Below are 27545 nucleotides of genomic sequence, written 5' to 3'. Positions count from 1 at the left end.
TTCATAAAATTAGTTAGACATAATTATTTTTAATATTATTAAAAATTCCCTACTTATATAATAATGTTATAGTAGATGGAAATAAATAATTTAAGCCTATTCACTACAAAAAAACACGCTATATAGCGGGGGTTATTTAAACTATTTGAGGGGGTTTTCGACCCCCGCAAAATGATTTGCGGGAGTTATGAAAACCGCCGCTTATATGATTCCCATAAATTATTTGCAGGGGTTTTGAGGGACCGCTGGTATCCTGTTTATACTACGGGGTTTTCTTCGTGGAGGTTAAAAACCCCCGTAAATTATTAAAATTGGGTAAAAAAAAATAATACACAAATTTGTATTAATAATATAATCAAATTGACATAAATGTGCTGCATATATAAACATAAAAATAAAATTATTTCTAGACTAAAGAATTTTCTTGCATCCCATAACGTGAATTAGCATTCCTTCCACGAACTGAAATAACAAAAAAAAAAAGACTAAGTTAAATTATTCAAAATAAATTAATCAACGCCTAAAAGTTAAGTAAAAAACAGAAAATTCATTTAGGCTTTGTTTCACATATCTTACGAGTATCAAATTTAATATTCTCAAACCATGAATCAAATTTCTAATAATCCATTTAGTTGGATAGCTCATTGATGGTTTTGTGTCTAGCACACCTATCACAAAGTTAGTTGGACTTCTAGCATGATGAAGTGCACAAAGATATCATGCATGTGCTAAAATTCAACATATATTAATTAACTATAATGGAACCAACAATATGATCAAATGTGTATCTACTCTTTCAATGAATAATATAGAATCCTCTATATTCTTCCTTCATTTCTCTTTCTATTCAGTCCTTTCTCATTTTTATTAAAACTAATGGAAGTGGTAAAACCTTATGTAACAAAATTTCAAAAGCTTGTGTCTTACCTAAATCCACATAGTAGTTGATTCATCATAATGGGATAATTTTGCATTGAATTGTCCCTTCTCCCTTCCTGCAGAAGATTAGTGTTCCATGACTTGAATCTACTTTGAAACATATCGTACCAACCAACCTTTGGCTTTACCTAAAAATAAATGGAGACACCAAATGCTTTCAGAGTAAAAATAAGGACAACTATTAAGGAATTAAAGTAGTTGACAAACAAATTAAAAAGTATATTAAAAATGATTTTTACAAGTTTGTAAAGTATGTTGAGATTCGCGATGACAAATCCTTTATCTTACCAAAGACATGCAATCACAATTTTCACCTTGATTACAGTAGAATAAGAAAACTTGTCCACTGATTACGTACTCGCAACCTTGACGTGTACAAAGTACTCCATAGTTGTTGATGTCTTAAAAGAAACATCCAAATTATACTTGGGTACCTTGAACAGAGCCATATCGATATGTTAACTAGAAGCAGAGTTATTTTTACCACCCGCAATGCAAATGTAGTCCAACATGCAGGTACAACCTTTGTTCACCCATTATAGTTATTAGATGATGCAACTAGTTGGTTGTTGTTCACAAGACATTTGAAGGTTGACATTCCCCCTAAGTCAGAAACATAACTTATCAAGATTCAGGGAAAAATTGTGATGAAATGCAGGGGGGCTGCCATCATAAATATAGAAAAATGAGTGATTTGCTTTCACGTAAAGATATTAGACATGAGGAGTGGTCAAGCGTATTGGGGGGCCAGCAGCTCAATGATGATCAAATGCAAAGATGGTCTGAAATGTTACACACTTAATACAAACTTACCTTCATATTTGAGAAGATGTCTATTTTACTTTTGATATTCCCTGCTGAATTTGAGATCCCGTCAGAAGGTTGTTTTGTGGGTTGCCGAGAACCTGGTTCATCAAACCGAAGATAAGGAACCAGAACTTAACAACTAAGTTTAGCTCTCATGGGTTGTTTATAAATCACCAAAACATATAACACCATCTCCATAGAGAAAAACATATTCATAAAGCTAGTGTTTCAAATGTTTATAAATGTATCCCTACATGCATTATATAACTAACAAACTTGCATACAAAAAAATTTAACAAGATAGAAATTGAAGATAAAACTCACACAGAATAAATAAGTTAGGGAAAAAATAGAACAAGTCAACAATTGGAAATATGGCACAAATATAATCAAATGAAGAGAGCAGACAAAAAATGAGATTGGGGAGGAATTAAAAATTAGGGTTATGTAAATTTAGGATTTACATATTTTCACATTGAGAAGTAATTATAGGTTAAGGACAAACCCAAAATGCAACAAATATTAATGTTACCCAAAAAATGTTGACTTACTTGAAAACTTTATCAGCAGAGAAGAGGTGAGAAGAGGATAACCTAGCTCTGATATGGTTGATGAAACAACTTTAGATGTGGGTCGCGACGTGGGCCTTCATTTGCCTTTGTTTTTGATGTATTATGACACCGCAACAACGTGTTTCTCTGTTTAAGATACTTTTCATTCATGTATTAGGGCGATTCAAAAAGCAATGATTCGAAGATAGAAGAGAGAAAGGAATCCATTCAAATAGAAAGAAATAAATCAGATAGGTCGGCAATAATTTCAGAGTAGGGTTTCATGATTTGGGGGCAAAAGATAGAAGACGAGGGTTTGTTGGTTTGGGGATAAAGAGAAACGAGAGAAGATGACGCTTTTTTTGTTTTATTTTGGGAAAAGAAGATTAAGAGTATAAAAAATGGAGAGAGAGAAAAAAAAGTTAAGTTATTATTATATCTTTTGACTCGAAATTCGTTCGGTCATTGTTTTAAGGCTGTTTTTAATTAGTTTTACGGGGATATGAAAACGCGCCGCAGTTAAAACAAAATTTATGAGGATGAGAGGTGAATAATTAATTTTAAATATATTTTGCGGGAGTTTTCCAAATCCTCCTCTAAATAACTTCCACTATCAGTGTAGTTTTTTGTAGTGATTGATAAACTAATTAATTATATTATAATTTTAATGTTTTATGCCTTAAAAATTATCTAAAATAAATAAGATAATAATAAAATGTAGGCAATAAATATAATCAATATACATTTAAAAAATTTCAAATTGTGTAAAAAAATGTAGGCAATGAGTGCAATTGTTATAAGTAAATTTTGTTACCATGGAATGAAAATAATTGTTACATTACTTTATTACTGATTACTTTTGGCACGTGATATTATAGATAAATTTTAAAAATTTAATTAAAATGATCATTTGATTCGGTTTGTAACACATCTATTTATAGAATAATTAAACCATAATATCAATAACTTTTATTTGTTACCCTCTTATCTAAGTAAATAATGCACATATTTGAATTACAGACCAATAATATAGGTAAACAAACTTTAAAATCAATAATATAGGTAAACAAACTTTAAAATTTAATGATCCTCAGAACTTTTCTACACAAAAATATTTACACTAAAATATTTAGATACATATAAAAAAAATGGATATTTAGATATATATAAACAATGGTCCAAAGATTTATGAGAGGGGAATTGTTTTGAGGTTAGGTGATAGAAATAAGAGTGATAGAAAGACAATTAAAATAACTAATTTTTAGTTGGTTCAGTGGTGATTGGCGCTGGACTTGGTAGGGAGAACTACGGTTCGATCCCCCGCAACTGCGATCGGGAGGGGGATGGAACCACTTGATGCCAGAACTCGCCCCCGAACCGGACTAAACCGGTGCTATAAAGCAAAAATAACCAATTTTTAATAATTTAAGGATAATGAAAAGGTAATTAAAGTGCTATATTTCTTCTTTGAGAAAATATAGCTTTAACAATGTTATATTGAAATGATGCTGAAAATTAAATAATTAAACATGTACCATTAATGTTAAAATTTGAAAAAAAAATATAAAAATTATGGAGATATTTAGAAATGGAAAATAATGACTATGGAGATACAACAATTCTCTTACGACGGATCTGGTGAGCAAAGGAGGTGCAAGGGAAAAGTACCACAATGATGGTCGTGTATGCGTTTCTGATGGCAGTAGTATATGCATTCATAGATTGGTCTTCTTTTCCAAATTGGGACACACAGTCTATTTATCAACCGCTTGAAGAATCTTCTCACGCTTGAAATTTGAAGCTTCTTACACTAATAACATACTGTTGTTAAAAAAAATTGACTAAATCATACTGGAACAAATTGAAGATTAGGAAGAAGAACTGAAAAAGAAATGAGAAACTTTACCTTTCACTTTCCAGTAATCCTTTTGATAGCGAATGAATTTGGAAAACTTGCTTATGTTGTAACATTTTGGAACTTCATTTGGATTGCTTATTTATTTGGAATCTTTAGAATATAGAAAGTTATATGAGAAACACAATAAGTGGAATACATTAGGGTTGGAAAATGGACAATAAGTGGAATACACAGATGCATGTTGAACACAATAAGTTGGAGGATACTGAAAAATTGCTTTGGAGGTTGGAAAATGGAATGGTTGAAAAACCAATGTTAAAATGTGAAGATGCGTGCAATTTGAAACTTCCCATATGGCCAAAAAGATTAAATTTGATCCAAAATATGTATCTTCACATTAATGAGAAAATTATAAAACAATATAAAAATAATAATAAAATATTATAAGAAACTTTCCTTTTAAAGAAGAAATATAAATAGAAGAATGCAGGAGAGAGTGCCAAGTTTCAAACTTGCCAAAGTACTCATCTTGCTTTTTTCTATTGTACTAGTAAAGGACCCGTGCGCCCGCACGGGTCACGTAAAGTCGGTATAAATATTAAATAAATATAATATAGTTATGGTTAAAGAATTATATTAAAACATATATTAATTAAGCGAAATAATTTCTTCAATGATGATTATCATATCAATATTAATTTAATTTATCAATTTGTAGTTGTTTTCAATGATGATATTTATGTTGGATAAAAATTAAAATAATATTAGAGATAATTAATTATTATTGTTGATTACAATTTTAACTCTGAAAAAATATAGTTCTTGATAAAAAGTAAAAAAATAAATAAAAATTGAGATAATGTAGTTATTATGTACTATCATTATCAACAATTTTTATGGGCTCCCACCCCTAATATGTCTACCCGCCTTTTTTTTCCGTAGACGCACATTATCAACAATTTTTATGGACTCACACCCCTAGTATGTCTACCTGCCTTTTTATGAGCATGATTCAAATTGCAAATTTAAATTATCAAAATAAAAAATTGCAAAAAAAAAATTGCCTTTTTATAAGTCAAGAAACAAAAAATAATGAAATGACATATTATAATTCAATGCAACACATTATGAGATTTAACTTTAAATATATATTTAATTTGATTTACCAAAGAAAAATTTGTACAAAAGATGTATATTATTAATATTAATGTTACTTATCACATATATGTCGTTAATTTCTCATATCTGTGTTAGGTACTCATACCGAATCAAAAATACTAATGTAATGGAATAAAAACAGCAAAAATATTTAATTCAAATTGCATATCCAATAACAAAAATAAATAAGTTATTAAATAAAAAATAACTTATAATTTTATTTATAATCTTGACAGAAAAAGATTTATATACCAACTTTTTCTTTATATTTGATATATTTAATGAAATGAATATAAATTAGAATTAATGTCAAATATTTTTTTTATAGATATTAAAGAAATGAATATAAATTAGAATTAATGTCAACTATTTTCAATGGGAAAGATACAATAATGCGTATTGAAAGGTGTTATATGCGTTTAATTTTTAATTTTTAATTCTATACAAAATCTTTTTTGTATGTTTATTTACAATTATTTTATACTGATTCCTCTATTTGAATTTGAATTATGTCAAGGTACTATATATTTGTTGATATTGTATTGAAGGTAGAGAGTTATATGAATTTCACTTTTTTATGATTAATTAACCGTAATGATTACTTTTAGATACTTGAATTGATTGGAAAACTTGTAGCATGTAAAAGAAATAAGGATTGTTTTTAGATATTGTCAAATATTAAAGACATAAGGCATGCTAATATGAGTTGATGATGAAAAACGACAATTGAAGGCATGAAAATCGGATTAAAATATTTGTTTAAAATTGGACATGAAATTAATTTTGGTAGACATCGATTTTCTTATTATGATAGTAGTTATTATAATAGTAGATCAATTATTTCTTAAAAAATATTAATAATTGCAAATGTTAAAAAAGAACACTAATTATTATCACCTAAAACTACATATTCCCAATGACATTTTCTTCAAACTTCTAATTAAAAAAGACTATTAATTATTACCACCTACAACTAAAACCTACTACAACTAAAATCTACCTCTATTGGGGATCAATATATCAGATCAATCTATTTTTTTGTCTAACAGGTTCAGTTTAAGTTTAATCAATGACAAAGGATTGCGATAAAATAAAATAAAACTATTTAATATTTTATTAAATAAATTAGGATTGGAAAACAAAAAAAAAAGTTGATCGTGTGAATTTTTTTAGCCATAAATAACTTTTAGGCTATGTTTGGGAGTTTGGAAGGGAGGGGAGGGGAAGGCTTCCAAAAACAAAATTTTAAAAAAAATATAGAAAAATATTTGACATTTTTTAAAAAATGATTTTGTTTAGAATGATAAAAGAGTCATTATCATTACTAAATTTTTAATTTTCAAAATACTATAACAACTTAAAAGATATTTGGAAAATTTATGTAAGCCCTTCAAAACCCTCCAAAACCCTCCTTCAATACAATTTTTGAGTTCCCCCATTTTATGGGGTTTTTGGTGTTATGAATAAACTCAAATCCTCCAAAACCCTCCTACCCAAAATCCTTTTATCCTTTTCACCCAATTCTTCTTATTTTTCAAAGCCCTCCCCTCCCTTCCCCTCCAAACTCCCAAACATAGCCTTAGAGATATTATTATTATTATATATTAATTTTAAAAATATTATTATTTCTATGATTAATAATTTTGGACTGTAAACTAAATATAATATTTTTATTAGGTTGATTAATGTATAATTGTTATTAATAAGCTCTTAATGTTGATTATTATGAAAATTTAATGAAAAATGAGACTGTTCTCCCATCGAACCATCTCCACATTTTTTTTTGTTAATGTCCTTGATGTAGTCAAATTTTTTACTCTTTGTCACTAAAAAAAATACATTAATAAATAAAAGGCAAGTAAACCAAACATAGAGGTTGGTGTGAATCATAAATCTACTATAAATTGAAACAAAAATTTGATGAATGAATAGAGTGAGAATTCAAAAGGCTAATTTTCGGTTTCCAATATGTTAATTTCTTTAACCGAGAAAAATTGTTGGAAGTATAATAGGGTTTGGGAAAAGACTTTAGGTCAAATATGATTAAATATGATTAACATTTAAAGTAATAAATAACATTGTGCGGAAGAAATTAGAAAGGACTGTGGTTCAAAAGCGGTGTTTGTGACTCTTCTTTTTTCACGTGCGACTCACATAATAAAAATGGTAATAATTTAATTTGAAGTTTATATATACAGTATGCTTGTCTAATTTATACTACATATTTTATTCGTTATCATTTGGAACTATAATTAATGATGGTTAGGAAAAATTAAAGATGAATTCATATTACCACTAAAATTGTGTTTTTCATGAAAAACAAAGAAAGTATATTTAATGCATTTTATAATTATTTGTGTGTGGTTAATTTTTTATGTAGATTGAAATAAATAAATTGAAAAATCATATTTAATTTATGAATTAAATCAAATCCTAATCCTTTTTTAACTCTCCATTGAACTTCAGTGAATCATATATTTAATTTATTGGTATTTAAGATGGTCCTCCGAACCGAAGACACTTTATTTTTGGTAAAATTTTTATAGGAGAGAATCGTAGTCAAACTCTCCCGTGAAATCTTATCCTTCTTTTAAAATTTTGTGTGAGAAAATTGCAATCCCAATTTTAAACTCTCCCGTGAAATTCATGTACCAATTTTTTTTCAATTAAATATATTAAAAGTTTTTATTTTAAGAATTAAATATGAGGATGTACACTACTTATATATAATATTTTTATAAATAGTAAATAAATATATAATAGTTGATATCTTGCCCTTTTGTTTTAAATATAAAAAATAAATAAATTTGTGTCTTTCATAAAAAAAATTGTTTATTCATCAATCATAATTTTCTCATGTTTTTTAATAAAAACAAATATATGTATCAACTTTTAGAATAAATGTTAACATCTTATCATAAATAAATGCTAACATTTTTTCATGTCAATTTTATTTTTATTTGTATCATGTAATAATAATATATATCATTTTTTATCAGGTATATGATATTTTTATTTAAAAAATTTATAAAAGAAATCATACTTAATTGATTGAAACAATTTTTTATAGAAGCAAATTATTGTTGCCTATAAAATTATAATGTAATGGAATAAAAACAAAAAAAATATCTATTTCAAATTGCAAATCCAATAGCAAAAATAGAATATTTATCAAATAAAAAATAAGTTATAAATTTCTTCATAATCTTGTATTATTAGAAGATAAATTATTATTTTTAGACCAACACTTTCCATTTTTAAAGGTTGAAATATATATTGAGACTAATTTACAATAAAATAGATACTAAATAGGCGAATATTTATTGTATTGGTAATAATTGTGTTTTGGAACCTATTAATTAGGAATTATTATTATATATTAAATATAAATTTAAATTTTAGATGATCCACTCACGATAGAATTTCCATTTTAAATTTCTTCCCTTTGATTTTGATTTTTTTAAAATATATTTCATTAATAATAATAATAATATTAATTGAATGATGGACATACGATATTCACATTCTCATACATGAATATACAATTAAAAATAGTTAATAAATCTACTATAAAATATACAAAGAATAACAATTGTGTGTTTCATAGAAAAATGGTCAATACCAACTCTTTCTTTGTATTTGATATATTTAATGGAATGAATATAAATTATAATTAATTTCATCAATTTTTTTATGGATATTAAAGGAATGAATATAAATTAGAATTAATCTCAACTATTTTCAAGGTGGAAGATACAATAATGCGTATTGAAAGATTTTATATGCATTTAATTTTTAATTTTTAATTCTATACAAAATCTTTTTTTTGTATGTTTATTTAAAACTATTTTATACTTATTCCTCCCTTTAAATTTGAATTATGTCAAGGTACTGTATATTTGCAAATGTTAAAAAAGACAACTAATTATTACTCACCTAAAACTACATATTCTCAATGACATTTTCTTTAAACTCTCTAAATAAAAATGATGTTTAATTATTACTACCTACAACTAAAACCTACCTCTATTTGGTCCTTTAGTTTTTCACTATGAATATTTATACAACAATCTATATATGTTAACTTATCTAACGGATTCAGCTTAACTAATATATTATGATAAATTTAAAATTCAATGTATTTTGACTCTTATCTCACTTTATTAAAATCATACGTGTATAATATAAACCGTAAAATATAATATTAAAATATTTTGGTAAAATACAATTTTAATAATATTAATTATATTTTAATAGTGTTTGTAATGGAAGTTAATATATTATTTTTTTTAAAAGAATATCACAAATAAATCAAATTAATAGATGGTTAAAAAAATATTACTACATCCCATTAATAGAATAATTATTTTACAGAGACTCATTTCCCATTATCCCATATCCACCCATTATATATTTTTATTATAATAATGAGTCTTTAATATTAAGGTTAAAAAAATATTACTACAATCCTTTCATAAAATCTACGTGTAGAAAAATGTACGTTTAGAAATTCTAATTACGTTTAAGGGTAATCAAAAAATCCCTTAAAACAATAGAATAATTATACTCAATTATGTAATAAAAAAAACATCAAAATGGTAGGGTATAGTATCAATTATTTACTTATTTATAAGTCTATCAAAAATAGCCTTCAACTTGCAAAAGATTTAAAAAGCCATCTGCATTAATTCGTATAGGCTCCACCACTATTAACAGGCCATTGAAAATCGGCATAATAATGTGAATCTGTGTTGGCTATGCATAGAATCATATATCTGTATTAATTCCTATAGGCTGGAATAATGATGGATAACTTGTAATAAGAACGATCACGCTTTCCTTGCAAAGCAGATTGGCATGCACTGCAGCAATCACAATGATTCAATACTTTTATCAGAAACATAAAACATCTTTAACATAAAACTAACAATTGTGCCGTTATTTTTTTTTGCCATTTATGAGCATATTAGTGTGACTGTATTATTCAAAATTTTGATACTGCAAAACATCTGGTACCACAATAGTAATTATAAAGTTTAATAGTAGAAAAAATAATAGAGAAGTGGAATATTTTGTGGTGATATCAGATATATTACTGGATCCAAACTCAGTTCACAAAGACTTGAGTAAATTCAACACAACAACAAAATCAAACAAACAAATAAAGAAAAGTAAATATGTGAGAAAAAAAGATAACAAAATTCTCACGGTAACAACATCAATCACCAACTTACCAAACAAAATATTTAAGGTATTCAGATATCTATCGGTGAAATCAACAATTTTAAATTTAATGGGAATTAAGTATACTTCCAAAATCAAACACCTTAATTTCTAAAATTATCAACATTTGAGTACAACACTGATTTTTCTGTCAACATTTAACAAAAATCAAATTCCTCCAGATTTCTCAGCATAAAGACTTCATTTTCCTTATATTTAAGTCTAAACAAAACAGTAAAAAAAATCATTTTTCTCTCATTATTGGAATCATTCAATGAGGAGGACACAGGTTCCTATGATCCACCGGTTATTATTGGAATCATTCACAATCTCAGGCTGGCTTGTAGCATGAATAATGGACGACTTCCCAACACTAACTACATGACCTTTATACAGAGCCATCAGCAATGTTCCTGCAAATGTTATTGCGTTGCAGTACCAATCATTTTGGCTTAACATGCTACCTCTTTTATCTTCATGTGCTCCAACCTGCACATTATAAACAATTAGTTAATTAATTTACCAAAAAATATTTTATTCAAAAATAATTTAGAACTATGATGATGTATACCTATTAAATTGGTTACTTTAAAATGACTGCAAACAGAAAAGTAATAGAAGGCACATAGTTAATCAGAGCTGAAAGGAACGAAACAGACGTTAATTTCATCCTCAACAGAGCAAAACATTGATCAATAATTATTCTATAAATGTAATATAATATAATTTAGTTAATTAAGTTACTACAGAAAAATCAAGATTGAAATTCATATATTATAAACTATAAAGAGTAAGAATATATAAGAATGATTACTCGAAGAAAGCCAGTAACATAATCTCTGAAAATATACAGAGACTCATCCTCAGTCTAATTTTCCTAAAAGAAAAAAAAAAACAAAACAAATTTTTCAGAACATCATAATTAAAATGTTTGTTAGTGGAAATAGTAAAAATAATGAATGAATGAAAGAGGTTGAAGAGACCTTTCTAAATAAAATGCAAATGGAGCTAATGTTACATGTTCTTCATTTATGATCTCAACATGAGGAACTTTAGAAGAAACCCTAAAAAATCCATAAAAAACCAAAGAATCACAAATAGAAGAATAAGAATATTGAAAAAAATAGACATGATGGAAAAACAATACTAATAGAAATCTAACCATAGCTATAACTTGAGAGATCTATCAGTTTTCCCATAGTCAATATCATTGACCATATTTGCAAACATTTTTATTTCAATTTCTCATAGGCCCACCGTCAAGACTTCACTTTTCACTTTTTCAAAATTTCTTTGTCTTTGTCATTTACAGAATTGCAAATCTGCAAATCATATTGAAACGATTCTGAAGCAATATTGATTAACAAAATTGAAAAGGAAATAATTCATAGAGTCTAAATCCATAATTTTGAAATCTATTTTTGAAATTTTTAATCATAAAATCAAAATCCATTTGCGAATATAAGAAATAAAAAATCTTCTCTTTTGGACTTTGAAATCGAAGCCATGTTAATGCCACACAGATTCACTATTGGATGGATGAAAAATGATTATTAATGGAATGGTTAAAAGATTAATGTATTTCGGGTTATATTAATGAAAAATGCAGGAAGATGTTATAAAATGGATAGAAAACGAAAGAATAGAATTCAAGATGGAGGAAGATGGTATTGATTGAAAGAGAGGAAGACGGGAAAATGGGGGGGGGGGGGGGGGGGGAAGGAAGAAAATAAACCTCAGAAGTGAACAGAATAAAATGAAGAATATTGATGGCATGTTCCTTGAAGAGTATGACTTTATAGATGGAGGAAAGAAATTGAATGGGTTTAGGGTTTTTCAAAACTGGAGGTTCCAATGCATTGAGCAGACTAAAACGTGTTGCAACGTTTTTCATATTCCAATAAAAGATTTAAATTAATTAGGCTGCTGCAATTAAATAGGTCTAGGTGTGTAATTACTTTTAGGGGTATGTAAAACTATCTTAAATTGATTTTCATTAGGATATTGTTTACCTTTGACCAATTCTTCGAGTTTACCGGTGCAGGTTTTTTCATATTCCAATACAGAAGTTTTGCATTAAATAAACTGTTGGAATGTAATCATGATTAGATGTAAAATGACGCTCAGGGGTATGCAAAACCATGTTTAATTGTTTGTGATTAGGGTAATTAAGGCAATTTGGTGGTAATTCATTTTTATATATTAAAATAGATGATGTTATGATTAAATAAATAAGACATTAACTTTTGATTTTTTATTATTTACTACTAAAAAAATGATTGGACCTATTCTACACACTAGTGTGTCTTACCCATATGATACGCCTAAGAAAGAAAAAGTATTCAACTATTTGTATTCTAATATTGAGTCAAACAAATTCCTAATCAATGCTTAACTATCCAGCTAGCCTTCCCGTATCGATGCCAATTGAGAACAGTGTGACTATGCTCCCATCAGTTTTGAAGCAAACAAGTTGGTCAAAATAACGACACTATTCATATGTGAGTCTTGCTTTACTATAACCACTGCCAACCATTCAAAATAACCATTCACATATCAGTCTTTGCTGTCCATTTACATACTAGATCTTCATTTCATTCAAACTTTTGCTAATACATCATGGCCGGCGCCGCAATAGGAAGTGCTTTCCTCACTGCAACAGTTCAAACCTTAGTTGAGAAACTTGCTTCCAAAGAGTTTCGTGATTACATAAAAAACACCAAGCTCAATGTCTCATTCTTAAAACAGTTAAGGCTAACACTACTCACTCTTCAACCTCTCCTAGATGCTGCAGAGGAGAAGCAGATCAACACTCCTTCCGTCAAAGACTGGCTTGATGGCTTGAAAGATGCTGTCTACGATGCTGAAGATCTGCTCAACCAAATTAGCTATGATTCCCTTCGATGCAAGATGGAGAACACGCAACCTGCAAGCAAAACTAATCAGGTCTGGAACTTGCTTTCTTCTCCTTTTAAAAATATCTATGGAGAGATCAATTCCCAAATGAAAGATATGTGTGAAACCCTCAAACTTTTTGCTGATAACAAAGATATACTTAGTTTGCAAACTATAAGTGTCAGAGTTTCTCATAGAACTCCTTCAAGTCCTATGTTCAATGAATCTGTCATTGTAGGTAGGAAAGATGACCAAGAGAAAGTAATGAACATGTTGCTATCAGAAAGCAATACTAATATGGGCGTACTTGCAATTGTAGGCATGGGAGGTGTCGGAAAAACAACACTTGCACAACTTGCTTACAATGATGAAAATGTTCAAAAGCACTTTGATCTCACAGCATGGGCTTGTGTATCAGAAGATTTTGATGTTTTTAGAGTTACCAAAAATCTCCTTGAATCTGTCACTAAAACACCATCAGGAACTGACAATCTTGATTTACTTCGAGTTGGCTTAAAGGAAAATTTAAAAGACAGGAGATTTTTGATTGTGTTGGATGACTTATGGAATGACACTCATCGTGATTGGGAAGATCTTGTATCGCCGTTGATTTATGGAAAAAATGGAAGCAAATTGATCATCACAACACGCCACAAAAAAGTGGCTGATGCTGCACGCACAATTCCTATTTTTGAACTAGATCCTCTATCAGATGAAGACAGTTGGTCTTTACTCTCCAAACATGCATTTGGAAGTGGAGACTTTTCTGAAGCTCAACAGCGAAATGTAGAAGCAATTGGAAGGAAGATTGCAAGAAAGTGTGGTGGATTGCCAATAGCTGCGAAATCACTTGGAGGACTGTTGCGTTCGAAAGTAGATCCTGAAGAGTGGGTTGAAGTTCTGAACAATGACATATGGAACTTACAGAATGATAATATTCTGCCTGCCTTGCGCCTGAGTTATCAATATCTTTCCTCTCAGTTGAAAAGATGTTTTTCCTATTGCTCTATTTTTCCAAAGGACTATCCACTTGATAGGAAGCAATTGGTTTTGTTGTGGATGGCAGAAGGCTTCCTTGATCATTCTCAAGACAAAAAAACTATGGAAGAAGCAGGTGATGAGTGTTTTACTGAGTTGCTATCCAGATCGTTGATTCAACAATTGCACGATGATTCTCGTGGTCAAACTTTTGTCTTGCATGACCTGGTTAATGATTTAGCTACTGTTGTATCTGGAAAAACTTGTTACAGACTTGAATTTGGCGATGTGAGCTTTGAAAATGTTCGCCATTTGTCATATAATCAAGAATTGTTTGACATTTTCAAAAAGTTTAAGACTTTCTACAAATTCAAATGCTTGAGAAGCTTCCTAGCCATTGGCTCCAGCAGATGGGATACACATTGTTTATCAGGAAAGGTGGTCGATGGTTTGCTACCCACATTTGGAAGGTTGCGTGTGTTATCGTTATCAAAATATAGAAACATCACCACGCTACCAGTTACAATTGGCAATTTAGTGCTGTTGCGCTATCTAGATCTCTCTTACACGGATATCGCAAGCTTGCCCAACACCATATGCAACCTCTACTACTTGCAAACCTTGATATTATCTTGCTGCTCAAAACTCACAGAATTGCCTGAACATGTTGGAAAATTAAGTAATTTGCGTCATCTTTATATTGATAGGACAAGCATAACAGAGATGCCGAAGCAAATTGCTGAACTAGAAAACCTTCAAACTCTAACTGATTTTGTAGTAGGCAAGAAAAATATTGGTTTATGTGTTAGAGAGCTTGGCAAGTTTCCTAAGCTACGGGGAAAATTACTCATCAAGAACCTGCAAAATGTCAATGATGTCATGGAGGTAAGTGGTACTAACTTGAAGAGCAAAGAACATATTGAGGAATTGACGCTACAGTGGGGCAAGGAAACTGATGACACACTTAATGAAAAGAACGTGCTTGATATGTTAGAACCATCTACAAACCTAGAGAAACTGAGCATTGTATCATATGGTGGGACAAGTTTTCCAAGTTGGTTTGGAGATCCTTCGTTTTCTAACATGGTGTACCTCAGCATTGGTAATTGTGTGAATTGCATGACACTTCCACCACTAGGGAAGCTACCTTCTCTCAAGAACTTGTGCATTAGTGGCATGAGAATTTTGGAGACAATTGGGCAACAGTTCTATGGCATGGCAGCAGGAGGTTCCAGTTCTTCATTCCAACCATTTCAAGCCCTTGAGAAATTGGAATTTATGTACATGGAAAATTGGAAGGAATGGTGTCCTTTTCCAGACAACATGTTTCCTTTTCCTCGTCTGAAAACTCTGAAGTTATCCAACTGTCCCAAATTGAAGGGACATTTACCTAGTCATCTTCCTTCCTTAGAAGAGATTGAAATATGTAATTGTGTTCATCTCTTGGAAACACCACCTACTCAACATTGGCTCTCCTCAATAAAAAAGATTCATATTGTGGAAGATTCAGATTCAATAAGCAATACTGAAAGGAACCAATACTCATTGCTCGAGAGTGATTCTCCATGTCTGCTGCAAGAAATAGAGATAAGGAGCCGTCATATGCTAAAATATGTACCTAAAATGATTATAAACAGCACCTGTCTTCGAGAATTGGTTCTCAATCATATTAGTTTTCGCACTAAGGTTCCAACAAATGGTTTACCCACTTTGCAATCACTTAGTATTCAAAATTGTGAGAATTTAACATTCCTTCCTCCTGATATGTGGAGCAATTACACATCCCTTGTGAATCTTAGATTAGACCGCTGCAATTCACTTACCTCCATCCCATTGAATTGTTTTCCTATGCTCCAAATTCTTTCCATCATTAAATGTAGGAGTTTGGAATCTATTTTTATTTCAGAAACTTTGTCTTGTAGCTCGTCAGCCCTCAAATCTTTTGATGTCAATTCTTGCGAGGAACTTAGATCTCTACCTCAACGGATGGACACCCTCACCGCTCTTGAAGGCATATCTCTCATCAATCTTCCAAATTTGAATTTATCATTATGTGAAGGGGTTTTCCTACCTCCCAATTTACAATCAATTATGGTTGATTCTGTGAGGATAACAAAGCCGGTAACAGAGTGGGGTCTCCAATGTATCACTGCTCTTTCATCATTGCATATCAGAGGTGGTGATATTGTGAACATATTGCTCAAAGAGCTGTTGTTGCCCATTTCCCTTGTTTATCTAAAAATGGATGGTCTCTCTGAAATGAAACCCTTAGAAGGAATTGGACTTCGACACCTCTCATCTCTAGAAACCCTTTCTTTTAATGGTTGTCCGGGGCTTGTGTCAAATGCCCTTCCCTCCTCGCTGAAAACACTTTATTTCAGCGATTGTCCAAGACTAGAGTCATTGCCAGAAAAAGCCTTCCCCTCCTCACTGAAAACACTTTGTTTAACAGATTGTCCAAGACTAGAGTCGTTGCCAGAAAAAGCTTTTCCCTCCTCACTGAAATTACTTTCTTTAGCAGATTGTCCAAGACTAGAGTCATTGCCTCAAAAAGCCTTTCCCTCCTTGCTGAAATCACTTTATTTCAGCAATTGTCCAAGACTAGAATCATTGCAAGAAGACAGCCTCCCTACCTCTCTTGAGCGACTGTACATTAGTGATTGCCCATTGTTAGAAGAAAGATATAAAAGGAAGGAACATTGGTCCAAAATTGCTCACATCCCTGTCATAGAAATAAATTTCCAACTCACAATATGAGCCATGGGCATTGAGAAGTCAAGGAAATGAAGAATTCCATTCCTGTTTCAGGTATGAATATTACTACATTTTTTATTGTTTTATGTCACTGGACAAAAAAATTATTATTATTTAGTTATATACTTGTGTTCATTAATATTTTCAAGTTCCACAGTAATCAAATGAAATTTTTAATCAAACAGATCCTTAGTTTTTAACTAAGTCAGATTATTAACTAGATTTGCCTGCCATTTCCAGAGTCCAGGTAATTCGGTAATTCAATTGGGTGCTATTGTTCTTGAGGCTGACATAGACTGCTAGAAGACTGAGATGAAAAGGAGAGTTGAATTTGGTTGGTTGAGAAGGTTATTGTCTGTTCTCTTCTCCAACACTGCTGTATCTCTCAGTTTTTTTTATTCTGTTGCACTTACATTTTCTGATGAATGCAGTGCTTAGTTTTATCTTAATGTATCACATAAATATTTAAGTGTTCTCTTTCTATCTTAATCATGTGCAATATTAATCATGTGAAGACATTAATGTGTTAGTCGAGATTAATTAACTAATTTAGTTCTCCGATTCATTATATCATTAAAGAAATTATCAACTTCCTTGCTTGTATCGTCAAATCACTCTGTTTTAACTCGCACAGTTTTTTCTGCAATTCTTTGGCTGCATTAGGTCTTACTTCATCCTCGGCAATAAGGCTTCCTTGAATTGCTTTCAAATGCTTTCTAGCCAAACTCAAACTCAAACCATGAGCTAGAGAAAGTGTAGCTTGGCCAAAATGAGAAAGAGAAGAAGGAATGGTATTCAGGAGCTCCAACAAACTCATGGTATTGTTGAGATGCTCTTCAACGAAATCAAGTTTCCATTGACTCATTGGAATTGGATAATCACTGTCCACTAAAAGTTTTGTTGATGAAGGGCAAGAGACCAAAACAGCTTTGAAACCATGACAAAGACAAAGTTTCCGACTCTAACGATCAGGTTCCTAGTCAAGTGCTAATTGATCAATGAGTTTAGAAACATGAGAGTGAAAAGCATGAAGTGATGTTGATTTGGTTGAGGCTGACACTTGTGGTGATTCTTCTTCTTGATCAAGAGTTTTGTAAATTTGTTTACTACTATTGATAATTTTATGTTGAAGTATAGAACAACAAACAACATTGAAATTTCATATTTAAATCATGAGAGAAATTTGGCTATGCATTAATATAACACGGTTACTTAATATAACACCATTTTCAAAATTTCACATGCATTAATGATTTATTGGTTAAAAAGTTCTTACTAAGACTAGTATTGATCGGCTGAACGAAGAACAAAGTCTACATCTTAATAGGCTCGACTTTTGGTAGATTGTGAACTGATATGAAAGACTACAAAGCTCATAATATTTCAACTTAACTAACTAGATCCTACCTTGATACTAATTTGACTATTTAAGTCATGCTTACATACATACGTGAACATCGGCATTCACCGTGGAGCAACACTGTAAATTTCCAATAACATAACTCCATTTTCAAACAAGTCACTACTATGGAATCACGAAGACCAACCTAAACCTCCTTTAGTTATACACTGCATAAAAATTTCAACTCACAATTAGCTCAACTTTTAGAGGTAGCACGTGAGTTCCAATAGCAAAATGTGAAACAACAACAACAACAAAATGAAGAAAAATAAGGTTAACAATAAGAAGTTGAAGTCCATAAGATTGAGTTGAGACAACAACTAGTGGTGCGAGATTGGGAGTTCGTGCACCAAATGGAAGCTAAAGATAGGGAGCTAAGGGAGCTAAAGATAGACAACAACTTTAAAGTTTTTGTGTAAGAAATGCTTCGACGTTTTGTTCAACAAATAGACATTATTGGTTTGAAAACTGTAAGTAGTAGGGTTTATAGTAGAATGCATTCAAGTTCAGTAACTGAAACAGCATCATATGGAACACACCAAAAGTCTGAAACAATATGTGACCTTTACTATTTGCAAACCTTGATTTTGTGCGACTGCGGAATTCTCGTTGAATTACTGATATATATTGCTGGGGTACCAGATTTTTCATATGCTGTTACCTTGTTTTGCAGAAACTTATTGCTGAGGTACTTAACGAGATCAGTTCAGATTAATCAGCAAAAGTAGACAATGTGAGAATTATCCTTCAGTGAAACATTATCAGTTGATGTACTTAAACTTTTCATTTGCTTCGATTACGGTTTCTTCTCAAGAAAAATGATCCCTCAACGAAACATTATCAGTATCCCATATACATGTCTATTTTGTGTAGCATGCCTCTTTATGAGATTTCATGTTCTCTAGCAATCCGATTTTTGTATGCTTTTAACTTTTCCTTTTCTAGCTCAATGTGTCTGCTCCTGTTTCTTCAGACTGCGCACCTTGAGCTTAAGCGAGTGGGTGAGTGGGAATGAGAACATGTATAATAGCTAGTTAAACTAAATTTATTAAGTTAGTCTGTGTTTGTGCCAACTGTTAGACTAGCTATCGGAAAAAGCTTCAGCTTGTAATATCAGCTTGCATGACAAGCTACAATTTGTAAAAGTTAGTGCCAAATGTGACACTTTGTAACTAACTAGGGATTCAGATTATTCAATACAGAAACAGTTAAGAAATGTCTATTAGTATTAAATTAATGCAAACCCCATACTTTTGGAGATTGTGATTTTTTCCTTTTGATAAAATATGAAGTAGGCCAAGGATAGTATACACGAACACGGTTATTTTAAGGGAACATGCTGATCTTTCAACTGCGTTAAAATTATCTATGTATTTCTGTTGCAGAATTTTACTCTGTTTTATTGCAGTGATATTATCTATGTATATGAAATTTTCTTTGACAAAACTTCACCTACTGGGACGACTGGTTGAGATTACAAGAGAATCACAAAGGACGACAATTTATCAAAGGGAGATACTGAACAGCAACATATGGAACACCCCACACTAAAATCAAATGTTAGTGACCTTTACTATTTGCAAACCTTGATTTTGTGCGAGTGCGGGATTCTCATTGAATCACCGGTACATAATGGAAAGCTAATTAATTAACATCACCTTGATAGCAGCTATGAATATAGTGGAGATGCCAATGTATATTGTTGGACTAGAAAACTTTCAAATTCTACCTGTTTCTGCACTGGCTTCTATGGTGGTGGGACAAGGTTTCCGAGTTGGTTGGGACATCGTTTGTTTTCTAACATTACTTTCATTTGGACTATTACCTTCTCTCAAAGACCTGCAGCGCAAAATGAAAGGAGCTCAGACCCATTTTTCATCCCAAGATAGGAAGGTTGATGTTACCAAACACCACAAATATTATCATCACAGCTCCTTCATATTTGCACCAGCTGGGAATCGAACCCGGGTCTGTACCGTGGCAGGGTACTATTCTACCACTAGACCACTGGTGCTTAATGTTCTTATCAATTACAAAAACTTGTAACTTCCTCATTCAATAAATTGTTTGTCATTTGAGGTTTTCTTTGGGGATTCCCATTTGTTCTATTTTTGGATCATGTTTACAGTTTTCAAATTATAAGGTGTGTGGTTCGTTGTATGCACAATCTAAGAGATCCTTAATATGATCAAGTTCCACAGTGATCTATGAGATTTTTTTTATTTTCATGCAATGATTATCATACTGAGAAAACCATGACTCAAACTTGCATCTGTACTCTTTATCAATGATACATGTTAACTCTCAGAAGTTATGGCAACAATTCTTTGTTGAAGTGTGATTGTTGGAAGAAAACACATTCAAGATACAACGTGTTCCTCACTTCCTTGATTTTGCAGTTGCTGTTGTCATGGAATACAAAACCCAAGTACTAATTTCTTCTATTATGTTCATTCTGCTTTCACCTTTTTATTCATATAATATGTTGAATACTTTCAATACATGTTCCTAAATTAAAAATATATTTGAGTTGTCACTATGTGTAGAATCTTTCCCTGCTCCAAAATTACAATCAATTTAGTTTAGATTGATGAAAATAACAATGCATCCTATAACTGAATCTCGAAAGGCTCACTACTATTTCAAACTTGAGAACTGATGGTAATGATAATATTGTTAACATGTTGCTTCCTATCACCCTTGTGCCTATCAACATCTAACAATTTAGGACAAAAACTAATGACTTTTACGGAAAAAAGATTGATTCTTGAACCTTACATGATTGTTTAATGTCACTGGACAATAAAGTTATTATTATTTAGTTATAAGGTATATATACTTATGTTCATTAATATTTTCAAGTTCCACAGTAATCAAATGAGATTTTTAATCAAACAGATCCTTAGGTTTTAACTAAGGCAAATTATTAACTAGGTTTGTCTGCCCTTTCCTGAAGGATTCTTATTTGAATATAGGAATGAACAATGAAAATATGAATAGAAGAATTAAAAGAATGTCAATTATAGAAAACTAGCAGTGATGAAAGAATATCTATCAGCCCCTAAGCACGCCGTGCTCCCCTCACTAAGACGGTGATTTTCAAAACCTAAGTAGAATACTAAATCCCTTATTTCTACCCTTTTTTATAGCCCTAAGCTTATTCCTATTTTATAGGAACAGACTCCTATAAATAATAACAAACTCCTATAATAACAAAACTCCCATAATTATAGTAACAGAATCCTATAATTATTCTATTCTTTTATTCCTTTATCACTTCTTCTAGTATAAACCCTCCAGACTTTTGACTTAGGTCCATAGTTAAAGCCCACCTCGTCATCCATATCTCTATCAACACCTCCCTCCTTAAAACTAGCCTTGTCCTCAAGGCTAAATTCAGGAAATTGTCCCCTCAGATAAGCATCATCTTCCCAAGTAACATCATCCAAAGACTTATTCTTCCACTTAATAAGACTCTGCGGAACAGTCACACCTGCCTGTACTGTGATCCTTGTACCCAACACTTTGTCAGGATATATGTCATCAGTATCAACAACCTCCAGTTCTTTAGGAAGTTCACCTTGAACCTGGTAATTTCCAACTGCCTTTTTAAGCAATGACACGTGAAATATAGGGTGAATCTTGGACTGAGCTGGTAACTCCAACTTGTAAGCCACCTCTCCAATCTTTTGCAGAACTTTAAAAGGTCCATAAAAACGAGCAGCTAGTTTTTGATTGATACGTTTGACCACAGATTGCTGCCTATGAGGCCTTAACTTCAAGAAGACCCATTCACCAACCTCAAACTTCAAATCCCGTCTTTTGCTGTCAGCGTACTTCTTCATTTGTTGTTGAGCTCTAAGCAAATGCACTTTCAATTGTTTCAACGCTTCATCTCTCTCACTGAGTTCAAGAGCCACAGCTGCCACTTTAGTTTCATTACTTAGAAATTTCAGCAAGTTAGGAGGTTGTCTGCCATAAACGACTTCAAGAGGGGACTTCCCAATAGAAACATGGTAAGTGGTGTTATACCGAAATTCGGCCCATGGGATCCAATGTGACCATGTCTTAGGTTGTTCTGAAGCAAAACATCTCAAGTAACTTTCCAGACACCTATTTATGACCTTTGTCTGCCCATCAGTTTCAGGGTGATAGGCATAACTCATCTTCAAATTTGTACCCTGTAGCTTAAATAGTTCACTCCAAAAATGACTCATAAAGATTGGATCCCTATCACTAATGATGGAAGAAGGAATACCATGCAGCCTGATTATTTCTTTAACAAATAGTTCAGCAATAGATTTTGAACTATAAGGATGTTTGAGCAAAATGAAATGGCTATACTTAGACAATCTGTCAACAACTACCAATACAGCTTCAAACCCCTTAGACTTAGGCAAGCCAGTAATAAAATCAAGAGATAAATCTTCCCATATGGCATTGGGAATAGGCAAGGGCTGTAGCAAACCTCCAGATGTGGTGGCTGCATATTTTTGCCTTTGGAAGACATCACATGCTCTGACAAATTCTCTGACACTTTTCTGCATGCCAACCCAGTAAAGGTTGTTTGCAATCCGCCTGTATGTTCTCAAAAATCCTGAATGGCCTCCCATGGGTGTGCTATGAAATTCTTTTAACAACAAGGGAATAGAGGGTGAATTAGCTGAGATTACCAACCTGCCTTGGTAAAATAGAATTCCCTGTTGCACATAGTAACCTGGCCTGGCATCCGGTTTCGTAGTCACTTCGTGAATGATTTGTTGAATGTTTGCATCTTGTGACACTTCCTGTAATAGCTGCTTCCCTTCTAGCCATTTAGGAGAAGATACTAACACATTCAGCTCCATCTCATCATGACATCTAGACAATGCATCAGCCGCTTTGTTCTCTAGCCCAGGTTTATACTTGACCTCAAACTGGTATCCCAACAATTTAGAAAGCCAACATTGTTGGTCAGGAGAGGAAACTCTTTGTTGTAAGAAATGTTTGAGGCTCTTGTGATCAGTATAAACCACAAATGATCTGCCCAGAAGGTAATGCCTCCAATGCTGAATAGACAACACTAAAGCCATCAATTCTTTCTCATACACTAATTTTGCAAGGTTCCCATCAGACAGAGCTTTACTGAAAAAAGTTATGGGTTTCTTATTTTGCATCAACACAGCTCCTAACCCCCTACCAGCAGCATCACATTCCACTTCAAAAAGCAAGGCAAAATTCGGAAGCATCAAAATAGGTGAAGTAGTCATGACATGCTTCAACTTTTCAAAAGCCATGGCTGTTTCTGGACCCCATGAGAAGTTATCTTTCTTTGTCAATTCTGTTAAAGGCTTAGCCAGCTTCCCATAATTTTGGATGAACTTTCTATAGTAACCGGTCAGTCCAAGAAACCCACGTACTCCTTTGACATTCTTTGGAACTGGCCAGTCATTAATACACTGCACTTTCTCTGGGTCTACAGCCACCCCCTGCCCAGAAATGATGTGCCCCAAATAATCAATTTGAGTACAACCAAACTTACATTTAGCTTGATTTGCAGCAAAATAGTTAGCGACCAACACTTCTAGTACTTGTTCTAAATGTCCCTTATGAGTAAGCATATCTTTGCTATAAACCAGTATGTCATCAAAAAACACCAACACAAATTTTCTCAAGAAAGGCCTAAAAATGTCATTCATAGTGGACTGAAATGTGGCAGGTGCATTCATCAAGCCAAAAGGCATAACAAGATACTCATAGTGTCCATTGTGGGTTCTAAAAGCAGTTTTATGGATATCTTCTTCTTTCACCCTAATTTGATGGTATCCTGATTTTAAGTCAATCTTAGAAAAAATTGTAGCTCCAAACAACTCATCTAACAATTCATCTACTATAGGAATAGGATACTTATCTGGGAAAGTGGCCTTGTTGACTGCTCTATAATCCACACACATCCTCCAACTGCCATCCTTCTTTTTTACTAAGATCACTGGGCTAGAAAAAGCACTCATGCTAGGCCTTATTACTCCAGCATCCAACAGTTCTTTGACTTGTCTTTCTATCTCCTCCTTTTGATGATGAGGGTATCTATAGGGTCTCACACTTACCGGGCCATGATCAGTAAATAACTTGATTTGGTGAACTTGTGATCTCATAGGTGGCAGCCTAATGTGTTCTTGAAACACTTCAACATATTGTTGCAGCAGATTCTGTAAAGCACTGTTCACCACCTCTTTCTTATCTGAATCGGTTACCCACCATGCATCATTCACACCATTCTGTCTATCTTCAAGGAACGAATTCAAGAAACATTGTCTTTCACTGTTAGCACCTTGACCTTGTAATACAACAGATTTTCCTTCATACTAAAATTGCATGGACAAGGCCTTCCAATCCATTATCACTTTACCCAAAGTACATAACCAAGAGACGCCCAAAATCACATTCATTCCTCCTAAGTCTAACACTAAAGCATCCACCACCACCTCTATAAGATCCAGTTTCAATTTAACTCCTTCACACACTCCCTGTGAAACCACATTGTGACCATCTCCCAATTTTAATTCGTTTAGCTGCCATGGGTGTAATAGGTAAGCCCAAAGCAGCAGTAATTCGGGAGGATATGAAATTGTGGCTAGCTCCACTATCCACCAACACCACCACATCAATACTTTCTAACTTACCGCCAATCTTCATAGTGTGATACTCCCTCATGCTCCCTAAAACTCCCATCACTTTACATTCAACTTCTGCCTCTTCCTCCTCAATTTCATTAACTTCCATGGATATAATCTCCCCATCTTCGTTCACACTTTCCCCTTCACCCAGAATCAATACTCTTAAACTCTTCTCAGGGCACTTGTGAAGGGTTGGGTGGAATTTACCTCCACACTTAAAACAAAGTCCCTTTGCTCTTCGTTCAGCCATCTCTTCATTGTGGAGACTCTTCACACCCTTCCATCGCTCCGAAGAACTCAGACGGTGGTCGGAATCGCCTTTTCGTCCTGTGGAAAGCATCGAGGAATTGTAACTTTGATTGTACCCAGTGGAACCTGTATTTTGATTCGGGGTGGATCCACCCGATTGAGACACTCGGGTTAAATCCTTGTTATACAGGTTATACCCACTTCTATTTTTGTTTGTAGTCCCAACCCACTCACCACGACCCAAGCGGTCCACTCCTTGCCTCTTCCTGTAACTTCTTTCTCCGTCTTCGTCTTCCTCATTCAATTCATTCTCTACATCTTTAGCAATTCGCATTATCTGCATCCGTGTCACAGGATTCAGAGTGCGAACACGCCTTCTAATTGGAGGTTTCAACCCACTCATGAAATACCCCAAATATTGATGTATTGAACAACAAACAACATAGAAAATTCACATTTAAAACATGATACAAATTATGGTTCAGGTGTGTGTATTATAATCATTTTGCTAATCAATTAAGTTAAGACACGTTCGAATTAATAAGTTTAGGTTGAAGAAAGTCCGATATTAATAAATTACGGTTCAAGAAGGTAACAAGCTTCCTAAAATTTTTAGAAAAATCATAATTTCTTTTTTCAAACAATAAAGTTGAAAAAATTAAATAGCTAGTCACTCAGATCATCTCCGACGGTATCATTTAGCATGGACCAATGACTTTTTATTCACCATGGAGAAGTGATATTTTTAGTCATTTATATATTATTATTTATATTTATCGATTCAGTTCGATATTGTTGTGTTTTTTTTTAACTTAGTATTGGATGTATCTGGATCGGCATACCTAGTAACTATGCATCAACAATGTAACAAATATTGTAACAAATATGTAAATATCAACAATTTTTCTATTGAGAAAAACAATTGGAAAATAAAAAAATGAATTAAAATATAATTATAAAATCTAGAAAATACAACTAAAAATCAAATAAGATCAAATTAAGTGTCTACAAAAAATTTCGGATTTTTTTTCGAAAATATGAAAACGGAAAATAAATCAAGTAAAATAGAAAAATAAGGAATTTAAGGTTTTTAGGGTGGTGTCCCATATTTTGGTCCCTGACTTTTCTCTAATAAAATGGCACGGTAAAATTTCAATTCAGAGTCGATTTTTCAGAAAATCGAGTTTTTTCGTTAGGTCGCATAAAGGCATGAAACACAGGAACGCAAAGGCCAGAACGCGAGGATACAATTTCTATGACTCTAATATTGATAAAAATCGACAGAGAGTCCCCGACGACTACGTTAATTTCAATCAAAATATGTAGTAAATGGATTCAGGAGTGGTTTCGGATATGCATTTCCGAATTAACCTATAGTGAATTCAGAGATGCATATTCGAACCAATTTGATGCTTGTTTGATGAAGGGTGCGTTTGGAATTAGGGGTGTTCGAAAATATGGTGAACTGAATTGTATACTGGAATTGAATTGCGCTGCACCATATAAAAAACTGAACCATTTAAATGGTTAATAAACTGATCTATTTAATTTAAACAATTCAAATTCAGTTTAAAATCGGTTCAGAACCAGTTTTCTAAACTGGTTTAATTATATAAATTAATTTTTCATAAAAAATTCCAAAATTTAAAAAATATTAATTTTTTTAAAATGTTTAAAAAATTAAAAAACAATTTGAAAAAATATATTTTTTTTATCAAAAACAAAACTAAAATTTTGGGGAAAAAATCTGAATTTTTTTTAAAAAAATATTCCCTATTTTTCTTCATCAGGCCATTTTTCAAAACTTAAATTAGATTTCAAAATTATTATTGACAACTTGTGTACCATTCATATTATTTGCATCTAATGGATTAATTTTGTAATTCTTCTCACAATCAAAATAAGATCACTTTTCACCCACGGCTATTTTAGTTATTGATATCATTTTAGTTATTAGAAAAGCACTCTTAACATCCATTTGATATAGTTTAAAGTTTTGTGAACATGCAAATGCAATTAGCAAGTGTATTGTTTCGAGTCGGACGACCGGAGCATAAGTCTCCTCATAATCGATC

At 32.1% G+C, this 27545-nt stretch overlaps 1 protein-coding gene, 1 long non-coding RNA gene and 1 pseudogene across 5 annotated transcripts; 1 reads left to right on the top strand and 2 right to left on the bottom strand.

The window, feature by feature from the left end:
• Window positions 1–316: 316 nt before the first annotated feature.
• On the bottom strand, window positions 317–2711 carry LOC131638769 (uncharacterized). Of its 4 annotated transcripts, none has more exons than XR_009294767.1 (5): window positions 2298–2711; window positions 1753–1844; window positions 1179–1542; window positions 928–1067; window positions 317–462 (listed from the first exon to the last, which is right to left on the bottom strand). It is a non-coding gene; the product is annotated as an uncharacterized LOC131638769 (long non-coding RNA). The 4 variants fall into 4 exon arrangements; XR_009294766.1 differs by having other exon boundaries at window positions 1228–1542; window positions 2298–2709; XR_009294768.1 differs by having other exon boundaries at window positions 1254–1542; window positions 2298–2708.
• An 8092-nt stretch (window positions 2712–10803) lies between these two features.
• On the bottom strand, window positions 10804–11701 carry LOC131638766 (WAT1-related protein At4g08290-like; annotated as a pseudogene).
• A 1231-nt stretch (window positions 11702–12932) lies between these two features.
• On the top strand, window positions 12933–19082 carry LOC131638774 (putative disease resistance RPP13-like protein 1). Its single transcript, XM_058909318.1, has 3 exons — window positions 12933–17217; window positions 17404–17510; window positions 17827–19082. Exon 1 carries the CDS (start codon window positions 13156–13158, stop codon window positions 17164–17166), a length of 4011 nt encoding a protein of 1336 aa, XP_058765301.1. The 5' UTR covers window positions 12933–13155; the 3' UTR covers window positions 17167–17217; window positions 17404–17510; window positions 17827–19082.
• Window positions 19083–27545: the final 8463 nt, after the last annotated feature.

This window comes from Vicia villosa, unplaced genomic scaffold (assembly GCF_029867415.1).
Source record: "Vicia villosa cultivar HV-30 ecotype Madison, WI unplaced genomic scaffold, Vvil1.0 ctg.002409F_1_1, whole genome shotgun sequence".
Lineage (NCBI taxonomy): Eukaryota > Viridiplantae > Streptophyta > Magnoliopsida > Fabales > Fabaceae > Vicia > Vicia villosa.
This window is presented reverse-complemented; position numbering and strand designations above follow the sequence as displayed.